A 13,153-nucleotide genomic window follows, 5' to 3' on the forward strand; every position below is an offset into this window, starting at 1 on the left:
TAATTTTTGTATTTCCAGAAGCAGGGTTTCACTGTATTGACCAGGCTGGTCTCGAACTCCTGACCTCAAGTGATACCCCTGCCTCGGCCTCCCAAAGTGCCGGGATTACAGGCTTGAGCCACTGTGCCCGGCCAAACCTGTTAAATCTTGCTGGAGGAAGGCCGGGTATGGCGGCTCACATCTGTAATCCTGGCACTTTGGGAGGCTGAGGCGGGCAGAACACGACGTCAGGAGATCGAGACCATCTCGGCTAACACGGTTAAACCTCGTCTCTACTAAAAATGCAAAAACAAAATTAGCCAGGCATGGTGGCGGGCGCCTGTAGTCCCGGCTACTCGGGAGGCTGAGGCAGGAGAATGGCATGAACCCGGGAGGGGGAGCTTGCAGTGAGCCGAGATCACGCCACTGCACTCCAGCCTGGACGACCAGAGCAAGACACCGTCTCAAAAAAAAAAAAAAGAAAAATCTTGCTGGACAAAATTTTGACAAAATGAACTAAAAATATTTTAAATGTATATACCATTCGAAGTATTTATCCTAAGGAAATAATCACTGATGTAAGCAATGATTTGTCCAAAAGATTATTCACTATAGCTGTGAATTAATTGTGAAAAACTGGAAACAGCCCATAGTGGAATATTTAATACATGAAAAATACTCATGATAATGTTAACTAGGGAAAAGTATGCCCAGTGATTCCATTTTTGTCTTTAAGGGTATATACAGGCCAGGTGCGGTGGCTCACGCCTGTAAACCTAGCACTTTGGGAGGCCGAGGTGGGCGGATCATGAGGTCAGGAGATGGAGACCATTCTGGCTAACACGGTGAAATCCCGTCTCTACTAAAAATACAAAAAATTAGTGGGGCGTGGTGGCACACACCTGTAGTCCCAGCTACTCTGGAGGCTGAGGCAGGAGAATCACTTGAACCCAGGAGGCGGAGGTTGCAGTGAGCCGAGATTGCACCACTGAACTCCAGCCTGGGCGACAGAGCGAGACTCTGTCTCAAAAAAAAAAAAAAAAAAAAAAAAATATATATACACACACACACACACACGTTTATTAATAAAAATTAAAATAAATTATGGTTGGCTGGACACAGTGGTATGTGCCTGTAATCCCAGCTACTCGAGAAACTGAGACAGGAGAATCACTTGAACCCAGGAGGCTGAGGTTGTAGTGAGCTGAGATCACACCACTGCACTCCAGACTGGATGACAAGAGCGAAGACTCTGCCTCAAATAAATAAATAAATAAATAAATAAATAAATAAAATTATGGCATATCAACTTAATGGAATGCTAGATGAGGTTCTCTTTCTGTCCTGACATGGAACTATTTCTAAGACTCAGTGAAAAAGGTAGACCCTAAAAAAAATAGTAAGGCTGCACTATACGGAATATAGAACCAATTTCCAAGGTGCACTGCTAAGTGTAAAAAGCATCAAATACTATTTCATTTTTTAAATTGTTTCAAATTTACTGGCTCTACTTCCTACTGAATAAAAATGTTAGATATTTAAGTATTTTCTCTTGTAAATTTTTTTTTAAAATTTGTGGCCAAATTCAAGTAAATTTTCAATATATCTCCCAAATGACTCCACAAATCAGTGTTAGAGCTGAATTAATTTTACTACCAAATGTATACTAAATCCATAATTATTTAACTGCAAATAAAGTGAAAATTACTGTCCAAACCAGCTTCCTAAGGTAAGTAATAAAATCAGTAAGTATGAAATCCATTCTGGAATTATGTTCCATAGAAACAACTTCAAAAACAGACATATAGGTCAGGCACGGCAGCTCACACCTGTAATACCAGCACTATGAGAGGCCAAGGCAGGTGGATCACTTGAGGTCGAGTTTGAGACCAGCCTGGCCAACACGGTGAAACCCTGTCTCTACCCCGAAAAATACAAAAATTAGCCGGGCGTGGTGGCAGGTGCTTGTAATCTCAGCTACTTGGGAGGCTGAGGCAGGAGAATGGCTTGAGCCCGGGAGGCAGAGGTTGCAGTGAGCTGAGAATGCGCCACTGCACTCCAGCCCGGGTGACAGAGTGAGACTCTGTCTCAAAAAACAAAACAAAACAAAACAAAACAAAAACAGACATACACTGTTAAATTATAAAAGCTTATGACAAACAAATAAAGGCTCACAGCTATTGGTATAAACACTGAAAACAAATGTTCAGAGGGAGATAGATGATTGTGCTGTTTCATAGACACAGGACAGTACGTCATGAAAGGGCACCCAAACCCCCAAGCATCCAGAGGTCTCTCATTCAGAAGCCTCTTTCAACTCAGCTTCTACCTTACCTGTTGTAAGACACACCAAAAGCACTGTCACTTAGAAACACATGATTGGTAGCCAGGGCTTTGGGTATGTCAGACCTGGGTTCAAATCCCAGCTTTGCAATTTTCTAGGGGAGTAATCTGACAAACCTCAATTCTCTTATCTGTAAAGTAAAATGGAGATCATCACCAACTAGTTAATGTTAGTAAATAAAAGCATAGCGTCCGCAAAAGTAAAATGAAGAATTGTCTAAATAAGAAAATTTAAAATCCCAAAGTCAAATACTCCAGCACAGTGAAAAGAACCCAAAGGAAATCCACTCTAACAAACACTGAGCTGGAAAGGGACCCTGAATTCCAAGTTTTGGTTCTTCTGTCACCAGCTTCAAGACCCTGGGTTTAAGATCTACAGTACCAGGGGACTGAAAATCCCTTCCGCCTGTGACACAACACGACTAAATTACTAAGGATGCTATTTACTGTAACACTTCCAAAACTTTCTAAAATTTTCATTTAAACGCTTTGTTTTTATACCTTTAGGTCCTGATCACTTTTCATTATGACTGAACTGCCAGTCAGGATATATACATAAGACTGTTTCCTTAACTAACTTGTCTAAGGTCAGATTGCTAAAAAGTAGCAAAATCAGAATTCAAAACCACATCTATCTCCAAAGACCAAACTCTATGGCATGCTTCTTCCTCAAATCTTCTTCCTGACTCACCTCCTGTAACTAGCAGCTTGCCTTAGCAAAGTAAATGGAAGTCATCAGGAGTGCAGTCAGAAGTCATGGAACAGAGTCAAGTTACCTTAGTTGAGGCTTGAACTTCTAACACAGTACTCTAACCAACTTAATTAGACATTTCAGCTACTTAAAAGGAGGCTGGGATACAAACAAAAGAAAAGAAAGACAAAAAGGAAGAAAGAAAAAGGAAAAAAAAGGGCAAGGTGCAGTGGCTCATGCCTGTAATCCCAGCACTTTGGGAGGCTGAGGCAGGCGGATTACCTGAGCTCAGGAGTTCGAGACCAGCCTGGGCAACATGGCGAAACTCTATCTCTACAAAAAATACAAAAATTAACCAGGCGTAGTGGCACACGCCTGTAGTCCCAGCTACTTGGGGGGCTGAGGCAAGAGAATTGCTTGAACCTGGTAGGTGGAGGTTGCAGTGAGCCGAGATCGCACCATTGCACTGCAGCCTGGGCAACAGGCTTTCTTTTTGCCTCAAAAAGAAAAAGAAAAAAAAGGCAGGTAAATTCAAAAACAAACAAACAAAAAAAACTTATTAATTGGAAACAAATCCAAAAATAAAACACCTCTGAAGTTACAAGGAAATGGGGCAGTTCATTCACGCATATTTTCAGGATTCAAAGTTGTTCAAGATGAAATATTCAGTAAAATGACTGCTAGGTTATCTATAATCCATACTTGCAAACAATTAACACAAATAACTCTAAGTTATCCATAGTAGTGAATGGGGTAACAGATACATATCTGACTTTAGAAATAAAGCATATGGTCTAAATAGATAATCGAAAGTAACAGATATCTGGTGCTTAAAGTATATGATCATCTATATACATTTACCCCTCAAATTATAGCTTGATTAGGGCTAATCTCAAATTAATTTCTAAGTGGTAAGAGAGATCTGGACAAATAGTCTGAGAGACCAGGATTTCTAAAAAATACAGAGTAATATAATAAAAACTGCAACTTCCTTGTATCAATAGAAAAGAACGTTTTAACACATTCTCATCAATTCCACAAAGAATAACTAAACTAGGCACAGAAAAGTAACATTTCAAGTCCTACTGCACACTAGAACCAAGTTAGCACCTTGCTGTTTCTATTAAACGATCTAGGATTAAAAACTGGTTTTGAATAATCCCATATATGGATAATCCAAAGGTAAACAGACACACACAAACTCTCATTTACAAGACTTCGTCACCAAGCACTTACAAAATACATTTCATAAGACAGAAGAGAAAATGGAGCAAGAGGTGAGGTCACCTACCACTTTAGTTCTATTGAAAGAGAGAAGTCATTATGTGCTCTCCCCAAACAGTAGGTAGCCTCCAAAAACAACACACACCCCTACACCCCCCTAATCTGGTATTGTCATTCAGTGGGGTGACCTAGGAAGGCCTTTGAAATGTGTTGTATCAGCTCAGAGGGAATTAGACCGCATACAATGCCACAAAACATCAAATAAATGTAAAAGTATAAAGATAATACATCTAAAATTAAGATGTATTAATAACCAGGCATACAAGCTCTCTCTGAATACAAAGTGTGTAAGAGCTGATTTCCAAGATCCTTTGCAATTAAACGTTAGTACATGATGAAAGTTCTTAAGGCTTAGCCTCACTTGCTGCTAAGCCTGCTACCTGAGTTTCTACTAGGCTGTGATCAACTTTTGAACTTGCCACGATAGCACTAAACTACTGTTATGCATCCTACTGATAAAACTGGACATGTGGCGCTTAATACGCCAAACCAGAATCATCAATGTTTGTTAAAGAACTCTCCCGTTACTATTGTGATGTCCACTCCGGAAGATTATCTGCATCTGGTTGAGGTTTAGACAGAAGAGAAGCAGTTAACAGACACCGACTGTATACACAGAGGTCTGCCGGCACACTGCAAAAAAGCCGATACGCCTTGCAGGCTCAGGAAGTTGACTAACCCAGGGAAAAGCCCCATGCCCTCCTCTGTGAAAGGGAGTGTGTGGTTGGTAGAACCCAAAGTAAACACGGAAAAATTCATTCAAGAATTTCCTTAAGGCCTACCGTGAAGACGTCGGAGGCAAGTTAAGACGTTGGGGAGCAGGTAAGAGAGACCAGAGTTCAGAAACAGACCGATAATGATCTACCAGCTCCGGTGGGGGGGTCCAAGCTAGGGGAGTTTGTGCCTCCTCTGGGGAGTTGGGGAGGAAAGGTACCGGGCGGGCTCTGGTCCTCCTCCGACAGCCCTTTCCAGCAGGCCCGGGGCTGCTAAGACCCAGGCCTGGCGTTCAGCAACAGCAGCTCTCTTCCACATGGTTGCTGGAGAGCGACCCTCCGAGCTGCCCCGAGGCCATGTGGCTGCAGCCACAGGGTGCCCAAACCCGGTGCACGTTCAAGACGTGAAACCAGAGCAGAGAAGGTGCCGGAGGAAAATCCAAAGAATGGGATGTTGGGGTACAAGACTCACTTCCTTTGGGCTTTGTCCTTCTTGGCCTTGGTCCTTTTCTTTCGGGCCTGGAGCGCAAGCACTGCAGGAGAGAGGGATGGATGAAGGGCGAATGTGGAGGAAAGGAGGCGACCAAGGTGAGGGTGGAGACCCAGCAGGGGCGCCAGGCCCGGCTGCGGGGCCTGCCTCGGGGGCGGCTGCGGGACGAGCGCTGAGGCTCCGGCGAGGCGGCCGGCCGTGGGGCTGGCGGCCCACGGGGCGCAGAGCAGCGCCCGGGCGGGATGCGCCGGAGGGGTCTCAGGCCGGGTCAGGGGACGGGCGGGTGGGGGTCTGCGTCGCCCGCCAAGGGCCGGGCCCTGGAGTGGCCCCAAGGCGCGAGCCGGCCTGGCGGGGAACAAGGGGCGGCTACGGCCGGCGCCAGAGGACGCCCGGACTGAGGGGCGCGGACCCGCAGCCCAGAGGCAGGGGGTGTGGGGCGGCGCCACCTCAGTGGAGGGGCGCCGCACGTCCGGGAACCGAACCGCGGCAGTTAAGCGAAGCTCCCGGCGCTGACCCGGGCCTCGCCCCGGCGACCGTTGCCCCTCGTGGCGGAGGCCGCTCCACCGCTCACCTTTCCGCTCCATGGTGAGACCGGTAACCGCCAGGCGCCTGCGCACTCGAGTGGCGGCGACTCCGGCTCCCGCCGCGGCCCAAAAGCGAGCCCGCTCACACTCCGCCCTCAGTCCCGCCCCACCCCCGCCCCACGATGCCGCGCGCATGCGCGTTGGGCGCGGAGCCTACCACCTGCTCCCGAGGAGGGGGCGGCAAGGAGAGGGAGGGGGCGCAGCGGGGAGGAACGCCGGGGGTGAACGTTGAAGGAGTGTTAGAGATCCAAGCTTGGAAACCTGGCAAGGTTAGTTTTGTTCTATTTGCTTAGAAAAGGCGCAGAGAGCGGCAGGGCTCTCTGCATGCTGCTGAGTCAGAGCTTCGGAGGCAACTGGGATCTGCCTCAGTTTCCTGGCCTGTAAAATGGATTAATCAGGCATGTCCCAGTTTCTCCTTCCCTGAGCTATTGTGAGCCCAGTTGAGATACTATTTAAAGAAAATGGAAAAAAATTACATGTGAGAAAGAAAAGGGAGTGGGAGCAACACAAAAAGACTGGAAGGAAAGAACCTGTGACCCTATTATCACTTGAAAAGTAAAAACTTCAAAAGTGAATTTTCTCTTGAAATTTCAAGTTTAAGTGAAAGCTGTAAAGGAAAGAAGGGGAAATGAGAATAAAAACGTTTAATGTTTTCTTATTCTACCACCTTCAATACATGATAAAGTTGTCTTGTTTATAAGTTTTTTTGTTTTTATTTTCTAAGTGCATTATCTCATTTGATGTTTATGGCAACTTAAAGGCAAAATAGTTATTACTCCCATTACACAAAGACACTAAACTTAAGAGGGCCTGCCTATATGTTCAGAATCTTGGTGTACGACCCAGTTATTTAATCATCAAGCCCTTATTGTATAGCAGGCTCAGCAAAGTTTTTCTTTGGGCCGTACAGTAAATATTTAGGCTTTGTGGACCATAAGATCTCTTTCTCAGCTACTCAACTCTGCCATTGGAGCTCAAAAGCAGTCATAGAAAATATGGGCTGTGTTCCTATAAAGATTTATGTATGGACACTGAAATTTGAATTTCATATAATTTTCACATCATAAAATGTTCTTCTATTGATTTAAACATGGTCTTTGTTAGGTTTTGAAGGGAAGGTGAGGGTTAAAGAAAGACAGAGAGAGCAGCCTTGCTCTGCTGCTTAGGCCGGAGTACAGTGGCATGATCTCGGCTCACTGCAGCCTGGACATCCAGGGCTCAAGTGATCCTCCCACCTCAGCCTCCCAAGGTGCTGGAATTACAGGTGTGAGCCACTGAGCCAGGCCCTTTTGATCTTTTTTCAACCGTTTCAACGGTTATTCTTATTTCAGATCTTAGTTTACCAACCCTTGTTGTAAAGTACCGCAGCTGGACAGAGTGGAAGCTCTGAAGACCTTTGCTCTAAACAAGTAATTGAGAAGGGAAGATGAGAGGGCAATAGTACAGCACAAGTCAAGCGTGGGGGCTTTGGCAGAACTTATTGAGCAAAGTAAGTAATTAAGCCCATCCAGAGAAGGCAGTTTTTGAGCTGGGTCTTAGGAAATATGTAAGATTTCTATAGGTGGAGAAGGAGATGTCAGGCATTCTTGAATGAGAAAATACATTGAGCAAAAAGGCACAGACGTGGATACCTGTAGGTGGGGGCTAGGATTGGGGCTGGTAACAACTGAAGGGATGAAATGGAAGGTGAGGCTGGAAAGGCAGGTTAGCCAAATTTGAAATTTAGATAATTGATATATGTTGCATGGAACCTGAATGATAGCATGTCTGGGTATATTGCAAAAGAAGACAGTACCTGTTGGCCAAGGAAGGATGCAGCCCAGTCTATTCCCTGCTGTAAAGTTGAAAACAAAAGGAAGGTTAGGACAAACAGGGAAGCCCTAGACTCTGAGGGTTGTGTGAGTTCAGGATAACCGCATGTGGTTTAGAAAAGACAGGGAGAGAGCTGATAGCTAGGAAAAATCCCAGAATTGGGAAAGTACTGCCCACCCCAAAGTAAACTGTTTGAGTGTAGAGACCCTGCTTAGGTTTTCCTTGATGTAAACTCAGTGCCTACACAGTGTTAGGCACTTAGTAGGTGCTCATATATTTGTCTAATAAAAGAATAAATGGGCCAGGCACAGTGGCTTATGCCTGTAATCCCAGCACTTTGGGAGGCCGAGGCGGGCAGATCACAAGGTTAAGAGATCGAGACCATCCTGGCCAACATGGTGAAACCTCATCTCTACTAAAATACAAAAGTAGCCGGGCATGGTGGCACATGCCTGTAATCCCAGCTACTTGGGAGGCTGAGGCAGGAGAATCGCTTGAACCCGGGAGGCGGAGGTTGCAGTGAGCTGAGATTGCACCACTGCACTCCAGCCTGGGCAACAAGAGCAAAACTCTGTCTCAAAGGAAAAAAAAAGAATAAATGATCTGCAGTTTATGAGAAATGTCAGGATGAAAGAGAGAGAAAACACTGAGAGGGACAATATTAGAGCTGTATTAAATCTGAATTGGTTATTGCAGACCCATCAAAAAGGAAATATGTTCAGCTTGGCATGACACAGTCGTACCTATCCTGACTCTGAGTGGCTATTGCTTCTCTAAGAGCTTACTAACCATCTGTTTAATAACTCGTTTTCAGAATTTTTCCAGAGTCAATGTGAAGTTCACTGGACTGAGTTCCCAGAATTGACCATTTCTCTTTTTTTTCCATCTGTTTTTCTCTATTCCTCCATCATGCTTTGGCTCTCCACTTTTTCTAAGACCTCTATAACTGTTCATGTAAGTACGTTTGTTCATTTCCCCTATTCTACAACCATCCCCTTTTTGTGCATTTTGCTTGAAATGTAACTTTAAAAATAGTTTCTTCTCCCAAGTTTGCAGAGCTTGGCCTATTCTGGACTTTTAACTTTCCAGATTTTTTTTTTTTCTTTGACAGGGTCTCACTCTGTCACCCAGGCAGGAGCGCAGTGGCGAAATCTTTCCTCACTGCAACCCGGGCTCAAGCAATTTTTTCACCTCAGCCTCCCCAGTAGCTGGAACTACTACAGGCACATGCCACCATATCCACTTGATTTTTGTGTTTTTTATAGAGATGGGGTTTTGCCACATTGCCCAGGCTGGTTTGGAACTCCTGGGCTCAAACAATCTGCCCACCTTAGGCTCCCCAGAAACTATTCTTAAAAGTGTTAGCAAAAAAAAAAAAAAGTGTAGGCCAAGCACAGTGGCTCATGCCTGTAATCCCAACACTTAGGGAGGCAGAGGCAGGAGGATACCTTGAGCCTAAGAGTTAGAGACCTGCCTGGGCAATACAGCAAGACCCTTTTCTGCACAAAAAGGAAAAAAGAAAGACACAAAAAAAGTGGTAGCTATTCATTCTTACATGCATACCCCTTCTCCATCAGCTATTTTTTTCCTGCAAGTCCCTTTAAAAGTAGAGGTATTCGGAAACCATAACCCATCATATTTTTGGCTGCTCATGGTAGTCTCAGAATTTAATTTCTGAAAAGATCCTATCCCTTTTGAGCTAACTTACTTATTAAGACTCCCTGGAATCTTCTCTAATACTTCTTTGACATTTTAGAAATCTGAACGTCTAAAGTTGAGTTCATACGTTTCTTCATACCCAACATTGTCTGCCTTGATTATCACAAATTATTATGCTTTGTCTAAAGTTTTAATCTGACTTAAATCCAAAGCAACACATCCCTTTATGGCATCACTTACGTCTTGCGAGATGAAATGGACAACAGGAGAAAGTGAAAATACATGAGATGATTTATTTTGAATGAGTTAAGATTTCCAATAGCTGTCTGCATAATTGGAAAACCCCCAAAAAACTTTCTCTTACCTTTTGGATACATGGTTTTGTGAATTATATTGGGAAAATCTACATATTATAGGCCTGGCTATCAGGAAACACATGGCACATTTAAAGGCTAATTGAAAAGAATTTAATGAAGGAATAAAGGTGTTAAGGAAAACAAACAAGGGATAGTTAGACATCCAGGGACTAGCAACAGCTGGAGTTTTTACCATCTCTAGGCCTGAAGGGAGAAGAGGATGGAGGTGTTATCAGAACCCAGGGAGAGGTTTATTATTAACAATTTGCCAGGGGCTGGACGCGGTGGCTCACGCCTGTAATCCCAGCACTTTGGGAGGCCAAGACGGGTGGATCACCTGAGGTCAGGAGTTCAAGACCAGCCTGTCCAACATGATGAAACCCCGTCTCTACTAAAAATACAAAAAAAAAAAAAATTAGCTGGGCATGGTGGCGGGTGCTTGTAATCCCAGCTACTTGGGAGACTGAGGCAGGAGAATCGCTTGAACCTGGGAGGCAGAGGTTGCAGTAAGCCAAGATTGCGCCACTGCACTCCAGCCTGGGCAACAAAAGCAAAACTCTGTCTCAAAAAAAAAAAAAATAATAAGTTTTCCAGGGGCTGCCATAACAAAGTACCACAAACTGGGTAGCTTAAACAATAGAAAATTCTTGTCTCACAGGCTTAGAAGTCTGAAATCAAGGTGTTGGCAGGGTTGGTTCCTTCTGAGGTCTGTGAGAGAGAATGTGTTTCAGGCCCTTCTCCTTGCCTTCTGGGTAACCATCATCTCCCTCGCCACATGATCTTCCCTGTGCATCTGTCTCTCATTGTGTTGGGATTTCCCCTTTTTATACGGACAGCAGTCATACTGCATTGGGCTTCATCCTAAAAACCTCATTTTAATTTGATTACCTCTGGAAAGACCCTGTCTCCAAGTAAGGACACATTCTGAGGTACTGGAGATTAGGACTCCAACATATCTTTTGTTGGGTGGGGGGCAAAATTCAACCCATAACAGAGCTGTAGTAAGAGAGGCCCGCCTGGCAGCAGCTGTGCCCTTTAATGAGCCCTGCAGGGAGAGGGCAGGGAAATAAAGACCCACATCTTCTCAAATGAGTGCCTCACCATTGACAAAACCCAGCTGGAAGTTAAATGGCAAGGAAGCCTGGGTGATGCAGTCCATACATGCCAGCCTCCCAGGGCATAAAGCAGGGTGGAGAAAGGTGGAGAGTGGATCTGGAGGGCCAAACAGAATATCCAGCATAGCCTGTCTGGGCAGTCAGACACCCAAAGTAGCTGGCATTTTCCAAGCAGGTAAATCTGCCTCTTGGGCACCCTGACCCCTGGAGAACCAATGCCACCTGGAGATGACCCCATTTCTGGCTTCATTCTATAAAAGCTTAAGTTTCACAAAGAAATTGTGCTGGGGTGAAAGATCCGGGGGCGTAGGTGGAGAAGATGAAAGAATAAAGGCCTTGGCTTGGTGGGGTGGGAATAAAGGCAGTAGCTAGGAGGGGAAGGGGATTCTCTAAGAATGAGGAGGTTAGAGATTGGTGATTCCTGAGCAGGTAGGGCCCTTGCTCTGCTCCCTGGAAGTGTTCTGGGTGGGAGCAAGGTGTTGCAAACTGACCTTAGCTGATCATGCCCAACTCTTAGCTTTTTTTGGTTGGGAGTGATGCCTGCCAGAGAAGCTTGACATGGTGAGGGTGTGCCTCCCTGGCAGGCCTACTCCCAGGACATAAAGAAAAGTTTCAGACTAAAATCTGCCACATGTAGGTTTGTTGCACACCCATTAGCAGGCAGGCACAAAACAGGTCCTATAACCTGTCCTGTAAGTTCTTTGAGGTCCCAGCTCTCTGTCCTTTTAGGTGCTCTGGCCACAGCATGAATGAAAGGTTTACTCACGGCAGGGACAACAATATCCCAGAGTCAGGACTCTCACCCTCACAGTCGGGATCAGGCAACTAGAGGTGGAGTCTCCCTTATGTTTGTTATGCTGTTCCAAACCTGATTCACATCACAGGAGTTATCAGAAATGGGTTTTCACTGGTGAAAAGAGTTGCTTGTTAATTTGTGTAATGGATTTTAGAAAAGGGCTGTCATTGTCAAAATTTATGGCAGTCAATGACTCTGAATTACTTTGTTGTCACTTTCTGAGTAGAATATTTACTAACCACTCTTGGAATGGAAATTGCTGATTAAAACACAAGCTGCACCTAGGTATGTAAATAACTGGTGCCTACAAATGTCATCCTGTCTTTCCCAAAAGATTTAATATGCCCAAGTATTTTTTTTTTTTTTTTTTTTGAGATGGAGTCTTGCTCTGTCACCTAGGCTGGAGTGCAGTGGCACAATCTTGACTCACTGCAAGCTCCGCCTCCCGGGTTCACGCCATTCTCCTGCCTCAGCCTCCCGAGTAGCTGGGACTACAGGCGCCCACCACCACGCCCGGCTAATTTTTTGTATTTTTAGTAAAGACGGGGTTTCACTGTGTTAGCCAGGATCTCCTGACCTCGTGATCCACCCACCTTGGCCTCCCAAAGTGCTGGGATTACAGGCATGAGCCACGGTGCCCGGCCCCCAGGTATTTTTTTAAGAAGTAGATTTATTTCTTTAAAATGCCAATTTTTAAAAAAAGCAATCTGGAAGTCCAAGACGAGGGGAATGTAAGAAAGTCTTACCGCACATCCCCTCTATGTGAGTTGCCAAAACAGAAACATGCTGGATCCTATCTAAGGTTCTAGAAGTCCCAGAAGAGCTTTCTTAAATATCCTTACCTAGAATATGCTTTCCTTGCCTTGATTCCAAGGATAGATGCCAAAGTATTTTAAGGTAAATGATAAATATAAGATTGGGGGCCCCTAAGAGGCTCCCAAGCCAGACAAAGATGCTCTGCTATACTTAGCATGTTCCAGGGGTCATGCAGACTTAGACAATAAAAATAATGAACTTAAGATCAAAAGTCTAACTAGGCACGGTGGCTCATGCCTGTAATCCCAGCACTTTGGAAGGCCAAGGCGGGCAGATCACCTGAGGTCAGGAGTTTGAGACCAGCCTGGCCAACATGGCAAAACCCTCTCTCTACTAAAAATACAAAAATTAGCCGGGCATGGTGGCTCATGTCTGTAATCCCAGTTACTTGGGAGGCTAAGGCAGGAGAACTGCTTGAACCTGGGAGACAGAGGTTTCAGGGAGCAGATGTCATACCACTGAACTCCAGCCTGGGTGACAGAGCGAGAATCCATCAAGATCAAAAGTCTTTACTG

The 13,153-nt window shown here is 45.0% G+C and overlaps 1 protein-coding gene and 1 long non-coding RNA gene across 5 annotated transcripts in view; one reads left to right on the forward strand and one right to left on the reverse strand.

Annotated features, from left to right (window-relative positions):
- The window catches only part of SRPK1 (SRSF protein kinase 1), an 87,279-nt gene extending 81,027 nt beyond the window's left edge, over nucleotides 1-6,252 (reverse strand). The window contains exons 1-2 of one of the 4 annotated variants that reach the window (XM_034961942.3): nucleotides 6,072-6,252; nucleotides 5,483-5,543 (exon numbers count right to left, since the gene is read on the reverse strand). In XM_034961942.3, coding sequence (XP_034817833.2) covers nucleotides 5,483-5,543; nucleotides 6,072-6,219 — 209 coding nt within the window. In that variant the 5' untranslated portion in view covers nucleotides 6,220-6,252. Of the gene's footprint in view, nucleotides 1-5,079; nucleotides 5,250-5,482 lie in introns of those variants that run through there. The other 3 variants (XM_055113536.2, XM_008972332.5, XM_034961945.3) reach the window with 3 other exon arrangements.
- LOC134730496 (uncharacterized) overlaps nucleotides 4,987-13,153 on the forward strand; it is a 70,442-nt gene continuing 62,275 nt past the window's right edge. Inside the window, exon 1 of the long non-coding RNA XR_010112274.1 lies at nucleotides 4,987-5,119. This is a non-coding gene — a long non-coding RNA (uncharacterized LOC134730496). The remainder of the gene's footprint in view (nucleotides 5,120-13,153) is intronic.

This window comes from Pan paniscus, chromosome 5, assembly GCF_029289425.2.
Source record: "Pan paniscus chromosome 5, NHGRI_mPanPan1-v2.0_pri, whole genome shotgun sequence".
NCBI classification, from domain to species: domain Eukaryota; kingdom Metazoa; phylum Chordata; class Mammalia; order Primates; family Hominidae; genus Pan; species Pan paniscus.